At 57.6% G+C, this 21,628-nt stretch overlaps 1 protein-coding gene and 1 long non-coding RNA gene across 12 annotated transcripts in view; one reads left to right on the top strand and one right to left on the bottom strand.

Moving 5' to 3' along the window:
- GAK (cyclin G associated kinase) overlaps window positions 1-21,628 on the top strand; it is a 90,611-nt gene that overhangs the window by 54,221 nt on the left and 14,762 nt on the right. For 5 of the 11 annotated variants that reach the window (XM_055384268.1, XM_055384270.2, XM_055384272.2 and 2 more), the window contains 9 exons: window positions 627-760; window positions 5,200-5,394; window positions 5,983-6,100; window positions 6,581-6,660; window positions 13,474-13,667; window positions 15,341-15,487; window positions 16,522-16,998; window positions 17,420-17,590; window positions 18,712-18,834. In XM_055384268.1, coding sequence (XP_055240243.1) covers window positions 627-760; window positions 5,200-5,394; window positions 5,983-6,100; window positions 6,581-6,660; window positions 13,474-13,667; window positions 15,341-15,487; window positions 16,522-16,998; window positions 17,420-17,590; window positions 18,712-18,834 — 1,639 coding nt within the window. The remainder of the gene's footprint in view (window positions 1-626; window positions 761-5,199; window positions 5,395-5,982; window positions 6,101-6,580; window positions 6,661-13,473; window positions 13,668-15,340; window positions 15,488-16,521; window positions 16,999-17,419; window positions 17,591-18,711; window positions 18,835-21,628) is intronic. The other 6 variants (XM_055384271.2, XM_055384269.2, XM_055384273.2 and 3 more) reach the window with 3 other exon arrangements.
- LOC134758228 (uncharacterized) lies at window positions 10,735-11,607 on the bottom strand. The gene is made up of 2 exons (XR_010133189.1): window positions 11,005-11,607; window positions 10,735-10,868 (listed from the first exon to the last, which is right to left on the bottom strand). It is a non-coding gene; the product is annotated as an uncharacterized lncRNA (long non-coding RNA).

The raw sequence follows: 21,628 nt of genomic DNA, 5'->3' as shown, positions 1-21,628 counted from the left end.
CTTCTGTCAAAGTTCATTATTTCATGCATAGTTCAACAGGATCTGAGCGCCAGTCATGAGCTGGGGCCTGTTCTTCACCCTGGGACACGGAAGAAAGTCCCTGTGCTTGGTGTCTTTGGGTCTGGAGGGGACAGATGCCAGATGGCCCCGCCCTCCCCTCCCCATGTGGCCCTTCCTGGCCTTGACCTGCATGCCCGTGTGGAGGCCACTCCGCCGTGTGGGGAGCCTACCTCCCCTCCTGCGCGGTGGCCACCTAACAGTCACTTCCAGTTTCCTGATCTGCAGCTCGAGGCTTAGTGGTGCTTGAGCCTCCCAGGGTGTGGCAGCTGCCACTGTGGTTGATGGAGTTGAGGTTTCCATTAGGGGTCTTTTGCGGAGTACGGGGCACCAGCAGAGCCTGTTGGAGTGGCCCCAGCCTTGTTCTTCGTTAGGGAACCTTCAGTCTCTGTTGGGCTCCATTCTTGCCTCGGCGGGCACGTTATGTAGCTTCCTAAACATATCCCAGCTTCAGAAAGGAACAGCCCTGCGTCCCTGCAGCCACGGGGTGGGTAGGATGCCCGAGGACCCCGCGAGCCCTTTTCCTGCATGAGTGTGAGGCGCACGCGAGACGTGTCTGTCTGTCCTAGGACGGGAGAGCCGCGTCTGCTGTGGCCGTCTGCTCCTTCCTGTGCTTCTGCCGTCTCTTCAGCACCGCGGAGGCCGCCGTGTACATGTTCAGCATGAAGCGCTGCCCACCAGGCATCTGGCCATCCCACAAAAGGTACTGCGTGGCCCTCCGGGGACAGGGGACAGCTCTGTGGGCCCGTGTGGCACTGCCGCCCTCGCTGTGGTGTCTCCTGGAGGGCCAGTCGGTGCCGCCGCAGGTGCTGGTGGGAAAGGCAGGCCCGGCCTCGCGGAGCCATGGCTGAGCCCTGGGCTTACGGCCGCAGAGCCCGGGGAGGATGGGCCCTCAGCCACGGTAGTCCTGACTGCTGTGGGGCAGCACCTGCCCAGCTTGTGCATGGATGCTAGGTTCTCTGACAAATGCCATATATGTGGTGGGCTCTGGTGGATAATGCACGTGAAAATGCCGTGTGGACCACCTGACACAGGTGCTGTGTGGAGCACCTGACGCTGCTCAGACATGAGTACAGTCACAGCGTGTTTAGGGCACTGCCAAATGCAGACTTCTGTGCCGCTCCGCCTCAGCCCGCAGCAGGCTCTCCCTGGCCGTGTGGAGGAGGCTGTTTCTCAAACGGGAGTGCGGTCGCAGCGTGTTTAGGGCTCTCCCTGTTTCTCGGGGCTGCAGGTGTCCACGCCCGAGGAGTCCGCCCCAGCAGAAAGCCTCCCCTGGCCTTGGTCTCAATGAGGACCTGGTGAGGCTGGAGCAGCCTCCCAGCCTCTGAAAGAGCAGGTCTTGACCTGGACCACAGAGGTCCCAAGAGTTAGGGTCCAGGAGCAAAGGCCGGCCCCATGGCCCCACCGTGGCGGGAGGGAAGAGGAGGGACCCAAGCGTCGGGGGACTCCCCATTCTTTATCCCCTCTGGATGGGGTGCACAGCCTGTGGACGGGGCGAGGGTTGGGAGGCCATTCCTGCTGCTGTGGATCCCCAGGGAGGGCCCCACCTCGTTAGCTCACAGCCTTGGGGGGAGGAGATCATGGCCGCCCCATCCAGCTTTGTCTTCTGTGTGACCCCCAGCAAGTGGAGTGCAAAGTCGGGAGCCCCTCCACACATTGAGCTGAAAGCCATTGGCATCCCCAGGCCAGGTGCAGTGGGGCCTGCTCAGCAGGGGGCGTCTGAGAACCAGGGAGTCTCCCTGTGGCATGTGGCTGGGCTTCCATGACCCCCAAATCCCACAGCTCCTTCCTTGGAGGAGTAGAGAGATGTGCAGAGTGCTGCTCCCACCAGGCAGCTAGCTGGACCAGCTTCAAGTTCATGGCCTTTTCATATCACTGGCCCAGAATCTAAGGAGAGTCAGGTGCCTGTGGGAGGAGGTGTGTGTGCGCTGTCTGGGGTGGACGTAACTGGACCCCAGAAGAGAAGGAGGCCAGAAAGAGTCCAACCGGTGGAGGCCAGGTGTCTCAGTCGGCGAGTGAAACCTCCAGGGTTGCAGGACTGGAAGGGTCCTTGCCCTCTGGAAGGCACAGTCTCTGTGGGCACCCACAGGACAGATGGGAGAGTGAGGGCCGGGCAAGGGGGCGCAGCTACTATAAGGGAGGCCCAGACCTGGCCGAGACCCTTTCTTCTGCCTCCAAATGGAGGAGACGAGAGAAAGAGCTGCACCCTGTGACTGAGGGAAACTGAAGTAACTGACTGATGTGCTGAGGACGCTCATGCAGAGTGCACGGTCCAGTGGGGCATTCGTCAGAGCCGTGGAAAGAGGACCCTCATGCAGGGTGCACGGTCCAGTGGTCCACATGTCAGAGCTGTGGAAAGAGGACCCTCATGCTGAGTGCACCGTCCAGTGGGGCGTTCGTCAGAGCCGTGGAGAGAGGACCCTCAGGCAGAGTGCACGGTCCAGTGGGGCGTTCGTCAGAGCCGTGGAGAGAGGACCCTCATGCCGAGTGCACGGTCCAGTGGGGCGTTCGTCAGAGCCGTGGAGAGAGGACCCTCATGCAGGGTGCACGGTCCAGTGGGGCGTTCGTCAGAGCCGTGGAGAGAGGACCCTCATGCCGGGTGCACGGTCCAGTGGGGCGTTCGTCAGAGCCGTGGAGAGAGGACCCTCATGCAGGGTGCACGGTCCAGTGGGGCATTCGTCAGAGCCGTGGAGAGAGGACCCTCATGCAGGGTGCATGGTCCAGTGGGGCGTTCGTCAGAGCCGTGGAGAGAGGACCCTCATGCAGGCTGCGTGGTCCAGTGGGGCGTTCGTCAGAGCTGTGGAGAGAGGACCCTCAGGCAGGTGCGCGGTCCAGTGGGCCACTCGTCAGAGCCGTGGAAAGAGGACCCTCATGCAGAAGCAGGCACGTGCATGGTCCAGTGGGCCACTCATCAGAGCCATGGAAAGAGGACCCTAACGCAGAAGGCAGGCAGGTGCACGGTCCAGTGGGCCACTCTTTAGAGCCGTGGAAATGCCAGGAAATAAGCAAATGGAAATCCCCGAAATGAGAACGCCTTCGACATCGCCGAGGCTGAGTCAGTGGCCTTTGGAGCCAGGTCGAGAGATACTGAAATTGAATCACAGAGAGAACGCGGGGGGTAGAACAAGCACCCAAGAGCTGCCTCCACCTCAGGCAGGGCCACACACACGTGGAGCCCAGAAAGGGAAGAGGGAAGCTGGAGCAGTGAAGAAATCATGGCTGAGAATTTCCCAGAATGAGTAACAGATACCAGTCCACAGGTTCAAGAAGCTCAGAGGTCACCAAGCAGGATGAAAGCAAGATGAACACATAAAAACCCACTCGGGTGCATACCGGTCAGAACTCCTGCAAACCGAGCACAGAGGAAGTGTTGGAGGTGGCCAGAAGAAGATGCATCAGGTACAAAGAGAAAGATGTCAGCCACAAGGTTCTCGTCAGAAAGCCTAGAACAAACAGTAAGGGCTTTTCTTCGGTGCTGTAATTAAGAAGTCAACAGGAAGTAAAAGGAAAACATAAACCTTGCCAAGAGAAGGCAAAAAGAAGAAAAAAGAAACCAAGAACAGATCAAACAAGTAGGAAACAGCCAGCAAGATGGTAGATTTCAATCCAGCCACATCAGTGTTCAGGCTGAACATGAGTGGTTTTGTTTAAAACACAGGCATTGCCATATGGGACAGAAACGCACAGCTCGGCCATACACTGCAGGAAGTCCTCTTTCAGCACGGAGGCAGAGGTGGGTTCAGAACAGGATGGTGGGGGAAGAGCGTACTAGTCATTGCTACATGACCCGACACAACACACTCGGGCTTAGAACCACACACATCCATTCTCTCGTGGTCTCCCTGGACCTTGAGGCTTAGCTGGGCCTTCTCCTCCGTTCAAGGTGTTGGCCGCACTGACTCTGAGAAAGCCGATTTCTCTTTCATTTCTGAATCTGCTTCCTTGGCCACTCGAGCTGTTGGCAGGATTTATTTGTTGTGGCTGAAGGACCGGCTGTCCTGGCTCCCTGCTGACTGAGCTGGACCACAGTGTCTTGTGGCTGGGAGGATGGGGTCTGCACCGTCACCATAGAAGTGGTGTCACCTGCCTGGCCCGCACAAGCTCCGGGAGAGGGCCTCCTGCAGGGCATGGGTGCCACGAGGTGGGAGGCAGACTCCGGGGGGTTTGTGCTCCACAGAGGCACCATGGGAACGCCAGCCACGGGAAGGCCAGAGCTATGCTACCAAGGTCAGAGAAAACAGATTCCATTCCACATCCATAAGGCAAAAACTGATCAAATTGAAATGAGAACCAGACAACTCATTTGTAGGGTAGACCTCAACATTTTCGTCTCAGTAATCCATAGAACAAGTAGACAGACCACCAGCAGGGATATAGAAGAACCGAATGTGCCAACCCACGAAGGCCGACACAGCTGTAGAGCGTTCTAGGATGTTCCACCCAACAACAGAAAAACACACATTTCTTTCTTTCAAATGCACATGGAATATGCAAGGAGAAAGATCAGATTTGGGGCTATAAACACACCTCAATACATTTTTAAAATTTGAAATCAGACAAACTATGCTGTCAGGCCACAGTGGAATAAAAATTGAAATCAATACCAGAAGAATATCTGGAAAACTCTCTAAATCTCCACCTCCCAGGTTTAAGCAGTTCTCCTGCCTTAGCCCTCCCGAGTAGCTGGGATTACAGGTGCACACCACCAAGTCCAGCTGATTTTTGCATTTTTAGTAGAGATAGGGTTTCACCGTGTTGCCCAGGCTGGTCTCAAATTCCTGACCTTGTGATCCACCTGCCTTGGCCTCCCAAAGTGCTAGGATTACAGGTGTGAGCCACCGCGCCTGACCTCAAAATTAAGCAACTTCTAACTAACCCATGAGTAAAATTGGGAGTATCACGAGAAATTTAAAAATATCTTCAACTAGGCCGTATTTTTAAGACTCTGTCTTAAAAATACATATATGTATACACACACACATATATATAACTAAATGAAAATTATCAGATTTGTTAGGAGCAACTAAAACATGGCTACAAGGGAAATTTCTAGCATGAAAAACTCCTATTCGAAAGACAAAATCAGCTGTGTGGTCCCCTCTCAGGGCATGTCACATGGTGACGCGGCACGTCTGCCCCCAGGTACATCGAGTACATGTGTGACATGGTGGCAGAGGAGCCCATCACACCCCACAGCAAGCCCATCCTGGTGAGGGCCGTGGTCATGACACCCGTGCCGCTGTTCAGCAAGCAGAGGAGCGGCTGCAGGCCCTTCTGCGAGGTCTACGTGGGGGACGAGCGTGTGGCCAGCACCTCCCAGGAGTACGACAAGATGCGGTGAGTGCAGCTGCAGCCCCACGCTGTGCTCCCTCCTCCTCACCCCTCCGGAAAACCGTTAAAGAGGAACCCTGGCCTTGCCGGGGACAGGCGCTTGCTGAGGCGGACGTGTTTGGAACTGTGGCGTCTGTGGCAGGTCACTTGGGATCCTGGTCAGCAGCAGGAGGTCACAGGGATCCGAGTGTCCAGGAGACTTGAGAATGGGATCCTGGTCAGCAGCAGGAGGTCACAGGGATCCGAGTGTCCAGGAGACTTGAGAATGGGATCCTGGTCAGCAGCAGGAGGTCACAGGGATCCGAGTGTCCAGGAGACTTGAGAATGGGATCCTGGTCAGCAGCAGGAGGTCACAGGGATCTGAGTGTCCAGGAGACTTGAGAATGGGATCCTGGTCAGCAGCAGGAGGTCACAGGGATCTGAGTGTCCAGGAGACTTCAGAATTCTTCTGAGGCTCTTCATGGGAGTTATTCTTTATTGGGTATTACACGTTTTAGCTAAGTGGACAATTTTTCATTCTGTTTTTTGTTGTTTTTGTTTGCTTGGCTTTGGGGGTTTTTTTGTTTAATTTTTCTCTTGTCATTCTGTCCTCAGGGACTTTAAGATTGAGGATGGCAAAGCGGTGATTCCCCTGGGCGTCACGGTGCAAGGAGACGTGCTCATCGTCATCTATCACGCCCGGTCCACTCTGGGCGGCCGGCTGCAGGCCAAGGTGAGAGAGCCTGTGGCTTGCCTGGTGCTCCCCACTCACGCCCAGGCTTGTGGGGGGCTGGGGGCCACGGTGTGCTCACTTCTCACCGAGGGTCCAGGGTGCTTGCTGTTTGGTGAGTGCTGTGGGCTCTCATGTGGCGACTGCCCCACAGCGCCCCCTGCTTGCCCCGTGCACTTGACGCGGCAGGATCTCAGCCTGAAAAGCCTGGCGTTTCCATCGAGACTGAGTTTGAGGGTCCACTTGGGGCAGCCCCCACGGCAGTCCCGTGAAGCAGCTTGTGGGCCCATGTGTTCTCCTCGGGGCTACCTGCCACACACAGACCCTCTCCCGCTTCCCCCACAACATGTGGCACGGGGGCGCCATCCATGCCTCCAGCACCACGAGCCGCTCTCAGATCTCGCCCATTGGGAAAAATTGGCCTGTGGCCCCAGGATCTGGATTCACCCTCCACGTGGGGTGTCGTGTTTGCTCTCTTTGCAGATGGCATCCATGAAGATGTTCCAGATTCAGTTCCACACAGGGTTTGTGCCTCGGAACGCCACCACTGTGAAATTTGCCAAGTATGTTGGTGCCACATGTGCTTGGTGGGGAGGGACGGGTGCCCTGTGCCGCAGCACCTGCATGTGGGCCGGTCGTGGGAGCCCCAGGGGGAGTGGCGGGCTGTGTGACTGCTGCTTGGTGGCGCTGGGCCTGTTCCTGGGCCATCCTGGAGCTGCACGTGTGTAGGCTGCTGGGGTGGACCTGGTGGCTGCTGCTCTGCCCTCCGTTGGTGTGTGTGTCTGTTAGAATTTAGCCCTCACACCCAGGCGTGGCGTAAGCAGGTGAGCGGGTGGCGGCTGCATCTTAGCAAACGTTCCTGAGCCTGCTGTGTGCAGAGTGCCCTGCCAGGCAGAGGTTGGAGATGATGCGGGGCAGTCCTGTCTGGAAGCTCACACTCTGTTGTTAGCTCCCTCTGTAAACAAGCGCAGCCATGGGATGGCCCCCACCCCTGCCATGCCCAGCACCTGTTAGCTCCCTGTCCTCTTGACGTCGGTGCCCAACAGCGCATACCCTGCCCTCTGCAGGCTCAGGTGCAGATGCGGTGAGCAGCAGATCAGGCTCTCACACCCGGGCGTCCTGATTCTAACTGGAGGTCTGTCTTTTTTTTTTGAGACAGAGTCTCGCTCTAACGCCCAGGCCGGAGTGCAATGGCACAATCTCGGCTCACTGCAACTCCACCCACCAGGCTCAAGCGATTCTCTCGCCTCAGCCTCCTGAGTAGCTGGGATTACAGATCTGCACCACCACGCATGGCTAAGTTTTGTATTTTTAGTAGAGATGGGTTTCACTATGTTGGCCAGGCTGGTCTTGAACTCCTGACCTCAAGTGATCCGCCTGCCTCGGCCTCCCATTTAACTGGAGATCTTCCTACTCAGTCACAGGCAGGCTTATCTGCCAAGACACAGTGGAACAAACATTGTTCCAGGAGCCAGAGGGGGCACCCACGGGGGCTCCCAAGACAGAGGCTGTGGCTGCAGGGCCTGCTGTGTTCCAGGCTCTGTGCTCTTGGTTCCTACCCAGTAAACAAAGGGAAGCCTTGGGCCAGCCCCACGGGGATGCTGGCGGACTCTGCACCTTGGGAGGGGTGCTGGCCTGGCCTGGGTGAGCTCAGGAAGAGCTGGCACCTGCTGCTGTCAGGGACGGCCTGCACCAGGAGACCAGGGTGTCTTCTTGTGTTTTTCTGTCTCCGTGATTCTTTTTTTACATCTCTTGTCTTTGTTGTGTCTTACGCTTTTCTTTTTTTAACTCACATATTCACAACTTTAATAATTTTGTTTCTTTTTTCCTCCGTTGGAGGAAGAAAAACACCCAGTGCTCTTAGAGTTTTCAGCCACGGTGGAGGCGGTGCTTAAAATAGTGTTTTAAAGACCAAGGTACTGATGATGAAGAGGAAAATGTCGGTGAAGGACCTGCCGGGGACTTAGATGCTGGAGGCAGGAGGCAGGGACTTTGGTAACTGATTGATTATTCAAGAAAGTCGGGGGAATGATGGGAATTTCACCAGAGATCTGGAACATAAAAAGGAGACAGATGTGAATTCTAGAACTGAAAAATATTACAGCCGAAATGAAGGCTTCAGTACATGCTTAACAGTGGAATAGGCACAGCAGAACAGACTCTGAATTGGTAGAAAAGATCTTCCGACAGCAGCGCAGAGAAGAAAGGATGGAAGAAGACACATACAGAGAGGGTCACGAGAGAGACTGTGGCACCACAGGGTCCTGGCTTGCTTTTACTTGAAGTTCTAGGAGAAGAGAGAGAGTGGAACAGAAATAATACTTGAAAAATCATTGGCCAAAAATTTTCCTAAACTGATGGAGGACATCAGAACCACGAAATCAAGCTCTGCAGACGCCAAAGAGGATACTTTTTTTTTTTTTTTAACAAAAAGAAGAAAAGAGGTTCAGTACCTCAGAGCATCCTGGTTGAATTGCTGGAACCCGAAGAGAACAATCTCCAGCCCGAGGACAGAACGGGGTGGGAATGCATGACCTGCAGAGTGACACCCGAAGGCAGCTGAGGCGCGCCGTCTCTAAAGTGCTGAGAGAAAAATGCAGGAATTCTATATCCAGTGAAATTATCCTTGAAATATGAAAGCCAGTTAAAGATGTCTTCAGCCAAGCAAAGGATGAGAGAGTTGATTGTTGGCAGAACTGCTCCATTTCAGCTAGTATCCAAGGCAAGCCTGTAAAGCCTGCAGCCTAGGGAAGGAAGTGCAGGGAGGCTGGAATGCATGACTCTGTGGTGAAATGACACCAGCACCAGCTGCTTAAAACACCAATACTAATGTCCTGTGGGTTTTAAAACCTGCTTGGTAGTAATATATCTGACAGCAGGAGCACCAGCGCACGCACACACACACACAGCAGGAGCACCAGCGCACGCACACACACACAGCACCAGCACGCGCACGCACACACAGCACCAGCACGCGCACACACACAGCAGGAGCACCAGCACGCGCACACACACACACAGCAGGAGCACCAGCACGCGCACGCACACACAGCAGGAGCACCAGCACGCGCACACACACACAGCAGGAGCACACACACACAGCAGGAGCACACACAGCAGGAGCACGCGCACGCGCACGCGCACACACAGGAGCACCAGCACGCGCACATGCACACACAGCAGGAGCACCAGCACGCGCACACACATATCAGCAGGAGCACCAGCACGCGCACCCACACACAGGAGCACCAGCACACGCACCCACACAGGAGCACCAGCACACACACACACACACACACAGCAGGAGCACCAGCACACGCACCCACACACACAGCACCAGCACGCGCACACACACACAGCAGGAGCACCAGCACGCGCACACACATAGCAGGAGCACCAGCACGTGCAGCCACACACACAGCAGGAGCACCAGCACACACACACACACAGCAGGAGCACCAGCACGCGCACACACATATCAGCAGGAGCACCAGCACGCGCACACACATATCAGCAGGAGCACCAGCACGCGCGCACACACACAGCAGGAGCACCAGCACGCGCGCACACACACACAGCACCAGCACGCGCACACACAGCAGGAGCACCAGCACGCGCACACACACAGCAGGAGCACCAGCACGCGCACACAGCAGGAGCACCAGCAAGTGCGCACACACACACAGCAGGAGCACCAGCACGCGCGCACACATAGCAGGAGCACCAGCACGCGCGCACACACACACAGGAGCAGCAGCACGCGCACACACAGCAGGAGTACCAGCACGCACACACACACAGCAGGAGCACCAGCACGCGCACACACACAGCAGGAGCACCAGCACGTGCACGCACATAGCAGGAACACCAGCACGCGCGCACACAGCAGGAGCACCAGCACGTGCACGCACATAGCAGGAACACTAGCACACGCACACACACACACACAGCCGAGGAGGGGATTAACCGAGTGAATGTGTTTCAGGAGCTTCGTCACCAGGAAGCAGAGAATGTACCAATCCCTAGGGCAGATTAAAGATGCAATCAAGAAGAAAAATGGAACAAAAAATATGTGATGAATTCGCAAGAACAACGTAGAGATAAAGAAACAAACCCAGGTGGGATATAGATAGAAGACAGCCAGCTGGTAGACCGACGCCCGGCTGTGCATGTCAGTCATCCCATTGAAGGTGGATAGAAGACACACTCCAGTTAATCGGGCTGGATTAAAAACCAAGCTCACACAAAACTCAAGTCTGTACTGCTTACAGGAGCCATACTTCAAAACCCTTGCAGACGAAGACCTAGCAAGGCTGAAGTGGAATAATTGGAAATTGCTTACCATGCAGACCATAACAGGAAGAAGGCTGGTGTTACTGTCGATATCAGGTGGGATAGACCAAGGCAGGAGGTGACAGGTGACGTTGCAGGGGCGAGGGCAGTGACATGGCTTCAGTACAGGCAGCACAAAGGGGCAGAAGGAGGGGTGAAGTTGACAGGCCCACGCTGATGGCCGCCTCTCTCCCCAGGCAGTGGAACAGGTAGACAAGAACAGGATATAGTTTTTTTTTTTTTACAAGGTTTAACCAACTTGACCTGAGTTTTGCAAACTTCAGCGAATACTTGGAGAAATGGCATCTGTTCAAGTGGGCATTTATTAAAGTGGACTCCACGTTGGGTCATACAGCAAGTCTCAAGGCATCTCAACAGTGGATTAAAGTGGGAATCAGTGACAGGAAAACACCCAGAGACCGTATGCTCTTTTAGTAACCTGTGTGCCAAAAAGGAAATCACTGTTGAAATGAGAAAATATTTTAAGCACATTGATAATCAAAATACCACTTACCAGATGTGTGGGGTGCTTCTAAAGCAGGGTTTAGAGGAAATGTGTAACTTCAAATGCATACCTTAAAAGGAAGAAAGGTTGGTTGCGCACAGTGGCTTACAGCTGTAATTCCAACACTTTGGGAGGCAGGAGGATTGCTTGAACCTGGGAGATCAAGGCTGCGCTGTGGGCGAGAGGCATGTTCCCTGCGTGGTGAGCCTGCGCCGTGCCTGGGCGAGAGGCGTGTTCCCTGCGTGGTGAGCCTGCGCCGTGCCTGGGCGAGAGGCGTGTTCCCTGCGTGGTGAGCCTGCGCCGTGCCTGGGCGAGAGGCGTGTTCCCTGCGTGGTGAGCCTGCGCCGTGCCTGGGCGAGAGGCGTGTTCCCTGCGTGGTGAGCCTGCGCCGTGCCTGGGCGAGAGGCGTGTTCCCTGCGTGGTGAGCCTGCGCCGTGCCTGGGCGAGAGGCGTGTTCCCTGCGTGGTGAGCCTGCGCCGTGCCTGGGCGAGAGGCGTGTTTCCTGCGTGGTGAGCCTGCGCCGTGCCTGGGCGAGAGGCGTGTTCCCTGTGTGGTGAGCCTGCGCCGTGCCTGGGCGAGAGGAGCACAGGGTTGCAGCCATGGCACAGGTGTAACAGCTGAGCCTGTCAGGAGTCCCCTCTGCCCTGTTGGAGCTAGTCTGGCAGGAGCCTGCGGGCCGTGTCCTCTGCAGTCCAGGGCTCTCGGGAGCGGCCAGCCCTGCTCACAGACCTCATTGTGCCCTCAGCGCCAGGCTGGGTGAGCTGAGCCTGCAGGCCCAGTGCCCAGGGCCATCTCAAAGGGCAGCTGGGGGAGGGAGGCTGGGCATGAGCAGAACTTCCTCTGGGGCTGCCCAAGTTCGGTCTGTCCCAGGACCCAAGCCTGTCTGGCCGACCTGGCTCCCTGCACACTCCCTCCCTCCGTGCCCCTCCCGCTGTGCCTCTCCGCCCTCGGTCGTGGCCGGTCTGAGCCTCCGCTGCGGTGGCCGTTGGATTCTCTGCTGGTGCCTGCAGGCTCCTCTGCAGACGTTGCCTCCTCCACATCTCCACGCCAGCTGTGCCACCGCTGTGCAGTCCCTGCCACCCCCTGACGACAGACAGCGGCACGCAAAGAGGCTCGGGCGCAGGGGGAAGCTCGTGTTGGCCCCGGCTGGAGTGCACGTCAGTCCCGGCTTCGGCCGTGGCCACCTCCGCCCAGAGCCTTGAGTGGGCATTGAGGGGGCGCTGCTCTGCGTGAGGTTGGCCACCCCTCAGGGCGGGCACAGGGTGCTCTCCCCTCGTGCAGGGAGAAGATGTTTTAGGGGGTGAGCAGGAAGGGGTGAACTAGAGGCCTTTCACACATCACAGGCATGTGTGGCGCTCAGAGAAGTGACAGTTAAAACCAGCTGTGGCTCTGACCCACACAGGCCGCCGGGCCCGTCTCCCTGCCCTCCCTTGGCGGATCCCACTCTGCTCTGGGTGTTCCTGGCCCTGCAGACACTGGCAGCCTGGGTTTCCCAGGAACTGGCCGCCACTCTTTTGTGTTTCTTTTTTATTTTCTTAGGTGTATAACATTCAACATGTAGAGATTTTAGGTGGCATAAAATAAGACAGGCATGGGGAGCCTACTGCCTGCTGGAGAGCCCAGGCTTATCAGTGCAGTTTATGACAGTGGGATCAGAGATGATCATAGGAAATGTGTGAAATAGCCTGGAATTCCTTAGAGAGCTGTGGGGCCGGGAAATGGTCAGTGTCAGGTCACACCTGCCTCCCCGTGCGGCCAACACCCCAAGGTGGGCCCTGCTGACCCTGCCCTGCTCCCCACCCGCACGGCCGACACCCCAAGGCGGGCCCTGCTGACCTCTGCCCTGCTCCCCACAGCTCAGCCAGTGCTGCCTCCCCAGCCCCACAGTGAACACGGCTTTGTTTCCCCCAGAATCATGTTCCCAATTCCCTGGCAGCCGGATTCTAGAGGTCTTGGTTTTATGGGCATCTGTTGACAGTTGTGGATTTTTGTCAGGGCGGACGTCGTCATTTTTATGGAAAACACATTTAGTATCCCAGAGTGCGTGCTCTGAGCTGCCGGGTGGCTGCAGTCTGTGTGTGCTGGGTAGTGAGGGCCGGCGCCTGCCTTGGAACCCTGGGGTGCCACCTTAGAGCTGCCTGCCTGGGTGCCGGAGTCTCCAGCTGTGGGACGTTGTCCCGTCTGCTCTGAGCACGTGGCCTCCCCTAGAGTTGCAGGAAACATGGCGGCCCCACCCGGTGCCCCTCTGCCTTGAACACAGTCGCGGGCATCCCCACTGTGACGTCCGAGGAGCGAGTGAAATGATGCTCTTCTGGGGCCGTGACCGGGGGTGCTGGTGCCCTGTGGGTTCCTGGGACAGCTGCTGGGTCAGCTCACAGGGCTCCAGCTTCCGCAGGTGGGGGTGGCCAGCTGCCCTGGTTGTTCTCGCCCCGCTGCCTGCAGCTGCCGCCTGTTTCCATGCACGTTTCTTTAGTGAATGTCCAAGGACTTACAGACTAATTGGGTGGCCTTCCTAAGTGGTGTCTACTTGTAACCGCAGGTATGACCTGGACGCGTGTGACATTCAAGAGAAATACCCGGATTTATTTCAAGTGAACCTGGAAGTGGAGGTGGAGCCCAGGGACAGGCCGAGCCGGGAAGCCCCACCATGGGAGAACTCGAGCATGAGGGGGCTGAACCCGAAAATCCTGTTTTCCAGCCGGGAGGAGCAGCAAGATATTCTGTCTAAGTTTGGTAAGATCCCGCAGGTGAATTAGGTGAACCCTGTTCTGGTGAGTGTCTCTGTGGAGAGAGACACCTTTGGCCGAGCTCTGGCAGGGCTGGGCCACCACGCCTGCTGCTGCACCCAGGCCCTGAGCAGCTTGGGCTGCAGGAGGTTTTGGAAACTCCGTCGTGGATGTTGGACACCACCACCAGCTACACCAGAGAAGGACTCGCAGGCTGCAATTTCTGAGGCCCATGGGCAGGGACGGAGGCAGAGGGAGGAAAACCCGGGCTCCCGGAGCGAAGCGGGGTTTTGTCCCAGGCATGTGTCTGGGTCAGATTTTTGTCATGTGTGCTGGACACACGTCCACTCTCACTGTGAGCCTCGGGCCTGCTGGCAGCATGTGGAACAGAACCCTCGCTCCTGTCGCTCTTCATTTCCGAGCAGTTTCGAAAAGGCAGCCCAGGAAGTGCTGGCAGGTGGGCCCAGGGCCGTCCACTGCTCATGCCACGCTTGTTCTCGGCTCTTGGTTTGCAGTGTTTGCTTTTTCTTTCTGAGCATCTTCAGCGTCCCTGAAAGAGGCTGTATGTGTGACCTGTGCGTGCTGTGTATGTGTCCGTGGGTGGTGTGTGCCTGTGTGCTGTGTGTGTGTGCGCACGAGTGGTGTGTGCATTCATGTGTACTGTGCATCTGTGTGCTGTGTGCATTCGTGTGTACAGTGCATCTGTGTGTGCGTTCGTGTGTACCATGCATCTGTATGTGCTGTGTGTGCGTTCATGTGTACCGTGCATTTGTGTGTGCATGCATGTGTACTGTGCATCCGAGTGTGTGCATGTGTGTGTACCATGCATCTGTGTGCGTGCATTCATGTGTACCCTGCATCTGTGTGTGCTGTGTGCATTCATCTGTACTGTGCCTGTGTGCATTTGTGTGTACCATGCATCTCTGCTGTGTGTGCATTCGTGTGTACTGTGCATCTGTGTGTGCTGTGTGTGCATTCATGTGTACTGTGCATCTGTGTGTGCTGTGTGTGCATTCGTTTGTACCCTGCATCTGTGTGTGTGCTGTGTGTGCATTCGTGTGTACCCTGCATCTGTGTGTGTGCTGTGTGTGCATTCGTGTGTACCCTGCATGTATGTGCTGTGTGTGCATTCATGTGTACCGTGCATCTGTGTGTGCATTCGTGTGTACTGTGCATCTGTGTGTGTGCTGTGTGTGCATTCGTGTGTACTGTGCATCTGTGTGTGTGCTGTGTGTGCATTCATGTGTACTGTGCATCTGTGTGTGTGCTGTGTACATTCATGTGTACCCTGCATCTGTGTGTGTGCTGTGCATTCGTGTGTACTGTGCATCTGTGTGTGTGCTGTATGTGCATTCGTGTGTACCGTACAGCTGTGTGTGTGCATTCATGTGTACCCTGCATATGTGTGGCGTTTGATGCCTCAGTGGTGGGTTCCTTGTGCGTGTTCATGTGTGCATGTGCTGTGCCCAAGTGTGCACGCATGGCCCAGAGCAGCATCCGGGTGGATAGCAGGAATCTGTTCAGAGAGCCCCTCCCTGTCATGTCACTGGTCTGCTTTACCGACGGCCTGGCCTGCCACGGTGCTGGCGCCCGCCTGGCTGCACTTCCCAGCTCTGGGGTCAGTGTTGCCCCGAGGCTGCTGGCCAGTGCCAGTGCCCTGACGCCCTCCCTCTCCTGCAGGGAAGCCGGAGCTTCCCCGGCAGCCCGGCTCCACGGCTCAGTATGATGCTGGGGCAGGGTCCCCGGAAGCCGAACCCACAGACTCTGACTCACCGCCAAGCAGCAGCGCGGACGCCAGTCGCTTCCTGCACACGCTGGACTGGCAGGGTAGGCAGCGTCCCTGGACCTGGCCACTTGCAGAGGGCAGGCCCCTGGTCTGGAGGTGCCCCTGGGGCAGGGCAAGCATCTTGGGAGACGGGCGTCGGGCAGAGCTGAGTTGCATCTCAGTGGGGCTGTGCACCCGGCATGTCAGCCTGTTCTTTAATGGCTCACGAGCTAAGAATGATTTCATATCTTTTTAAAGGTGAAAAAAAAGAACATGCCCACAAAGTCTGAAATAACAACCCTCGCTCTTCATCCCAGTCTGTGGGCCTGGGGAGGCTGGCAGCATGGGCCATGCTGGCGGGGCCCCTGGGTACAGGGGAAGGGCCTGGGCGGAGGGACAGTCTGTCACCACCTGGGGATCCCACACCTCTCTTTGCCCACACCCCCAGTGGGCTCCCAGCCCCTCCGAGGCTTTTCAGGAAAACACCTGGGCACCATCACTGGACCTCACCCCAGGCACACCCCAAAGGACGCCCCTGCCACTTCCTGTCCCAGCACCCTTGGCCGTCCCAGCGGGGTCGTCCCTTCTGCCGCCTGTTCCCAGAGCACCCTTGATTGGTGTTACTACCCCCTAGTGCTGCCATGTGGCCCCCACTTGACTCAGCCTGAGGCACCGCAGAGGCCCAGGCAGAGAGAGCCACAGGCAGACCCTTGAGGCAGAGGCTGGAGGTGGGTGCACTGGAGACGCCTCAGGAACAACGCCCCACCGCCCGCCCAGAAGCTTCTGCAGCACTCGCCAAGGCCCTAGGCCAAGGAGGCGCTGAGGGGCTGTGCCATGGGGACATTGGTGCTGGCCATATGGGTTCGCCAAGGCCCTGGGCTGAGGGGACGCGCCGTGGGGACCCTGGTGTTCCTGCAGCACTTGCCAAGGCCCTGGGCCGAGGAGGTGCCGAGGGGCCGTGCCATGGGGACCCTGGTGCTGGCCACGTGTGTTCACCAAGGCCCTGGGCCGAGAAGGCCCTGAAGGGACACGCCATGGGGACCCTGGGGCTGGCCGTGTGGTCTCACCAGCCTGTGGTTTTGTTTCCTTTTCGCAGAAGAGAAGGAGGCAGAGACTGGTGCAGAAAATGCGTCTCCCAAGGAGAGCGAGTCTGCCCTGATGGAGGACAGAGACGAGAGTGAGGTGTCGGACGAAGGGGGGTCCCCGATCTCCAGCGAGGGCCAGGAGCCCAGGGCCGACCCAGAGCCCCCCGGCCTGGCAGCAGGGCTGGTGCAGCAGGACTTGGTTTTTGAGGTGGAGACACCGGCTGTGCTGCCGGAGCCTGTGCCACAGGAAGACGGGGTCGACCTCCTGGGCCTGCACTCCGAGGTGGGCGCAGGGCCAGCTGTACCCCCGCAGGCCCGCAGGGCCCCCTCCAGCAACACCGACCTGCTCAGCTGCCTCCTTGGGCCCCCTGAGGCCGCCTCGCAGGGGTCCCCGGAGGATCTGCTCAGCGAGGCCCCCCTGCTCCTGGCAAGCCCGGCCCCTCCCCTGAGCGTGCAGAGCACCCCAAGAGGAGGGCCCCCTGCCGCTGGTACGTGTTTCTGTTCTGAAGGCGAGTGGCTTCACAGTAGATGAGTGATGAGGCTGAGTCATTCTCACTGCATGGGCGTGTCTCGAAGGTGCTTGCAGGAAGGGAACGTGCCCTTCCCCCACCTCCCCCAGGAGCAGCCTCGGGGTCACGGCAGGGTTCTGTGCTGCCCATCTGAGCTCACGGGCCGGGAGCTACCGGCTTCTCCATCTCAGCAGTGTTGCTGTGTCCATGGGAAAGTCATCCTGAGGCGTGGGGCACGGGGAGCCCCTGGGCTGACTGCCTCAGTGCCCCTGCGAGGGCAGCCGTGGGGTCTGGGCTGCCCAGCTGGAGTGGCTTCTTGGGCAGGCCTGACTCCAGAGCTGGGCTCCTTTGTCTTCAGGCAGCCGGGCTGAGTCCTCCCCATGCCCGCCTGTCCCCACAGCTGACCCCTTTGGCCCGCTTCTGCCGTCTTCAGGCAACGACTCCCAGCCCTGCTCCAATCCTGATCTCTTCGGCGAATTTCTCAGTTCGGACTCTGTGACCGGCCCACCATCCTTACCGTCTGCCCACAGCGCTCCGCCCCCATCCTGCAGCGCCGACTTCCTGCACCTGGGTAAGCGCCTCTCGCCTGGCAGCCAGCTCTCCGTGGCCGCCTCCCTCAGGACCGCAGCCTATGGTGGGAAACAGAGCTGTGGGTCTCAGGCAGTGGTGGGGCTGGACTGTGTGGCCTCCGGGTGCGCTTCCTCGCGGCCCAAGCATCCTGCAGGACGTCCCAGAGGTCAGGACAGACTGCTCCCTGCTCTGTCTCCCCAAACCATCCCCAAACCTGGAACCAGTTGTGTGGCCCTGCAGTGCCTCGGTCGTCTATGACTGGCAACAGGTGTTTCTCGAGGCCTCCTCAGGCCCAGGCCTTGCAGCTGTTAGCAGAGAAGGCCACCTGCACCCAGAGCTTGTGTGGGGACGAGAGGTCAGAGGGAGGCAGCTGGGGGACCCAGGGTCCGGGAAGCTGACCTGGTCTGAGTGTAGCAGGGGCCGTGGGGCACCGTATCCATGGGGAGGAGGCCAGGCGCCAGGGCACAGCATGGCTTGTTTAGACAGACGCCAGTGGGGCCAGGCCCGGGGAGAGGGCTGGGCTGCCCCTCCAGTGTGGTCCTAGGGGAAGGAGCCCGGGTTCTCTCTCCTGAGGAGGCAGCAGCGTGGTCCACGGTGCGCTCTGGGGTGATGATGGTGACTATTGCAGGATGGCTTGTGGGTGGGTGTGTGGAGTGCAGCCTTGCAGCGTTGGGGCGGGTGCCGCCAGAGGTGTGCTGCGTGGCCAGAGCCAGGGCAGACAGGACCTGCTGGGCCCTCTGTCTGCCGAAGGCAGCTCAGCCAGGTGGAGCCACCGTGGGCTCTGGTGGGTTTTAGGAGAGGCGGGAACGCAGGCTGTGGGGATGGCGGCAGAAAGTGGGGTCCTGACAAACCCTTTCGGATGGGAACGCGCAGATGCTTGTTCTCAGCCTGGCCTGCGAGCTGCTCCGCCTGCTGGTGCCCCTACGTCCGCTTGCTCAGTTCTGTGTGATGTGATGCATCCTCAGGACCCGTCAGGAAGAGAGAGGCCGTCAGCCCAGCCTCAGCTCAGCCTGGGTGCAAGAGGTGTCGGCTCCTAGGGCCCTGAGCACAGCCTGGCGCCCCGCCACATTTGCCTGCTGCTGAGACACCAAACTGTGCTCTCTTCTGGTTCCTTCTTCCCAGGGGATCTGCCAGGAGAGCCCAGCAAGATGACAGCCTCGTCCAGCAACCCAGACCTGCTGGGAGGATGGGTTGCCTGGACCGAGAGTGCAGCGTCAGCAGTGGCCCCCACGCCAGCCACGGAAGGTATGGCCACCACCCACCAAGGACAGGGCTCCCAGGACGTGCAGCTGCTGTGGCCCGTCTCTATTTCACACGTACCTGTAACAGGGCCCTCTGCGCAGAGAAGGAAGGAAGGGCTGGGGCGTGCTTGGTGGTGCGGGCTCCGCACACAAGGCTGTGGTATGACTGCAGCGGCCTCACTCACCTGGTGTGCCTGGGGTACGTGGGGACACAGACTTGGCGTCCCGGAGCTGCAGCGGCTCCTGAGCATCAGCAGCACCCCCGAAGGGTCCTTCTCCCACCCGGCAGGGCGTCTGCGTTTGTGATGCGATTTCATGCCCCACACTCTGTGGACCACGTGCTGGTTCTGCCTGTAGCGCCCCGTGGCTCTTCCCTCCTGAAGGGGTTTGTGAGTGAGGCCGACCCCACGGGTCTTGTCTCGGTGTTGCGGCCGACGCCCCGTGCCCTGTCAGGAAGGGGGTCACGTACAGCAGTCCGTGTTTGTGAGCGTCCAGTGCCCTGTCAGGAAGGGGGTCACGTACAGCAGTCGTGTTTGTGAGCGTCTGTCCTTCCCGTCACCCTGGAGCCGGCCCTCCCGCGGCATCTCTGGTAGTGCAGATGCGTATGCTGCAGCTGCGTCTCGGGCCGGCCTCAGCGATGTCGCGGGTTTGCTTCCAGACCACAGTCAAAGCGAACACCCCTAGAAAGCCAGTCAGATTTTGTTTTCCCAGTAAGCATAAGAGTTACGGGGGTTTTCTGGGAAGTGAGGAGCCCCTCTGCCCGGCCAGCCGCCCCGTCCGGGAGGGAGGTTGGGGGGTCAGCCCCCTGCCCGGCCAGCCTCCCCGTCCGGGAGGTGAGGGGCGCCTCTGCCCGGCCGCCCCTACTGGGAAGTGAGGAGCCCCTCTGCCCGGCCAGCCACCCCGTCCAGGAGGGAGGTAGGGGGGGTCAGCCCCCCGCCCGGCCAGCTGCCCCGTCCGGATGGTGGGGGGCGCCTCTGCCCGGCCGCCCCTACTGGGAGGTGAGGAGCCCCTCTGCCCGGCCACCACCGTGTCTGGGATGTGTACCCAACAGCTCATTGAGAGCGGGCCATGATGACAATGGCGGTTTTGTGGAGTAGAAAGGGGGGAGAGGTGGGGAAAAGATTGAGAAATTGGATGGTTGCCATGTTTGTGTAGAAGGAGGTAGACATGGGAGACTTTTCATTTTGTTCTGTACTAAGAAAAATTCTTCTGCCTTGGGATCCTGTTGATCTGTGACCTTACCCCCAACCCTGTGCTCTCTGAAACATGTGCTGTGTCCACTCGGGGTTAAATGGATTAAGGGCGGTGCAAGATGTGCTTTGTTAAACAGATGCTTGAAGGCAGCATGCTCGTTAAGAGTCATCACCACTCCCTAATCTCAAGTACCCAGGGACACAAACACTGCGGAAGGCCGCAGGGTCCTCTGCCTAGGAAAACCAGAGACCTTTGTTTACATGTTTATCTGCTGACCTTCCCTCCACTATTGTCCTGTGACCCTGCCAAATCCCCCTCTGTGAGAAACACCCAAGAATGATCAATAAAAAAAAAAAAATTAAAAAAAAAAAAAAAGAGTTACGGGGGTTTTTTGTGTGGGGTTTTGTTTTTGTTTTTGTTTTTGAGACAGGGTCTTGCTCTGTCACCCGGGCTGGAGCATAGTGGCGCAATCTCTACTCACTTCAGCATTGACCTCCTGGGCTCAAGCGATCCTCCCACCCCAGCCTCCTGAATAACTGGGACTACAGGCATGTGGCACCATGCCCAGCTAAGTTTTAAAATTTTTTTGTGGAGACAAAGTTTTGCCATGTTGCTCAGGCTGGTCTAGAACTCCCGGGCTTAGGCGATCCATGCACCTCAGCCTCTCAGGGTGCTGGGATTACAGGCGTGAGCCACTGCACCCAGCTAAAAGTTATATTTACATTATACTGTAGTCTGGTTTTTTGTTTGTTTGTTTGGGAGATGGAGTCTTGTTCTGTTTCACAGGCTGTGGAGCGCAATGGTGCAATCTCGGCTCACTGCAACCTCCACGTCCTGGGTTCAAGTGATTCTCCTGCCTCAGCCTCCTGAGTAGCTGGGATTACAGGCACCTGCCACCATGCCCAACTAATTTTTGTATTTTTAGTAGAGACGAGGTTTCACTATGTTGGTCGGGCTGGTCTCGAACTCCTGACCTTGTGATCCACCTGCCTCGGCCTCCCAAAGTGCTGGGATTACAGGTGTGAGCCACCACGGCCTGGCATAATCTGTTAAGTGTGCAATAGCATTATGTCTAAAAAATAAATATAGTTACCTTGATTTAGAAATACTTCATTGCTAAAAAATGCTAACGATCCTGATCTTGCTGGTGGGGGTCTTGCCTCAATGTGGATGGCTGCTGACTGATCAGGGTGCTGATTCCTGAAGGCTGGGGTGGCTGTGGTGTTTCTGAAAATAAGACGATGAAGTTTGCCACGTGATTGTCTCTCCCTTTCACGAAAGGTTCCCTATGGCACGCAGTGCTCTTGGATAGCATTTACCCACATGGAGCTTCTTCCGTCCTCCCAAACCTGCCACTGCTGTGTCAACTAAGTTTAAGGAATATTCTAAACCCTTGGCCTCATTTCAGTGTTCACAGCATCTTCACCAGGACTAGATTCCATCTCAGTAAACTACTTTCTTTGCTCATCCATAAGAAGCAACTCCTCATCAGTTCAGGTTTCAGCCTGAGATTGCAGTAATTCGGTCCCATCTGCAGGCTCCACTTCTAATTCTAGTTCTCTTGCTGTTTCCACCACATCTGCAGAGACTTCCTGCACTGAAGT

This window comes from Gorilla gorilla, chromosome 3, assembly GCF_029281585.2.
Source record: "Gorilla gorilla gorilla isolate KB3781 chromosome 3, NHGRI_mGorGor1-v2.1_pri, whole genome shotgun sequence".
Lineage (NCBI taxonomy): Eukaryota > Metazoa > Chordata > Mammalia > Primates > Hominidae > Gorilla > Gorilla gorilla.
The sequence above is the reverse complement of the archived record's forward strand: the minus strand, read 5'-3'. Positions and strand labels throughout refer to the sequence as shown.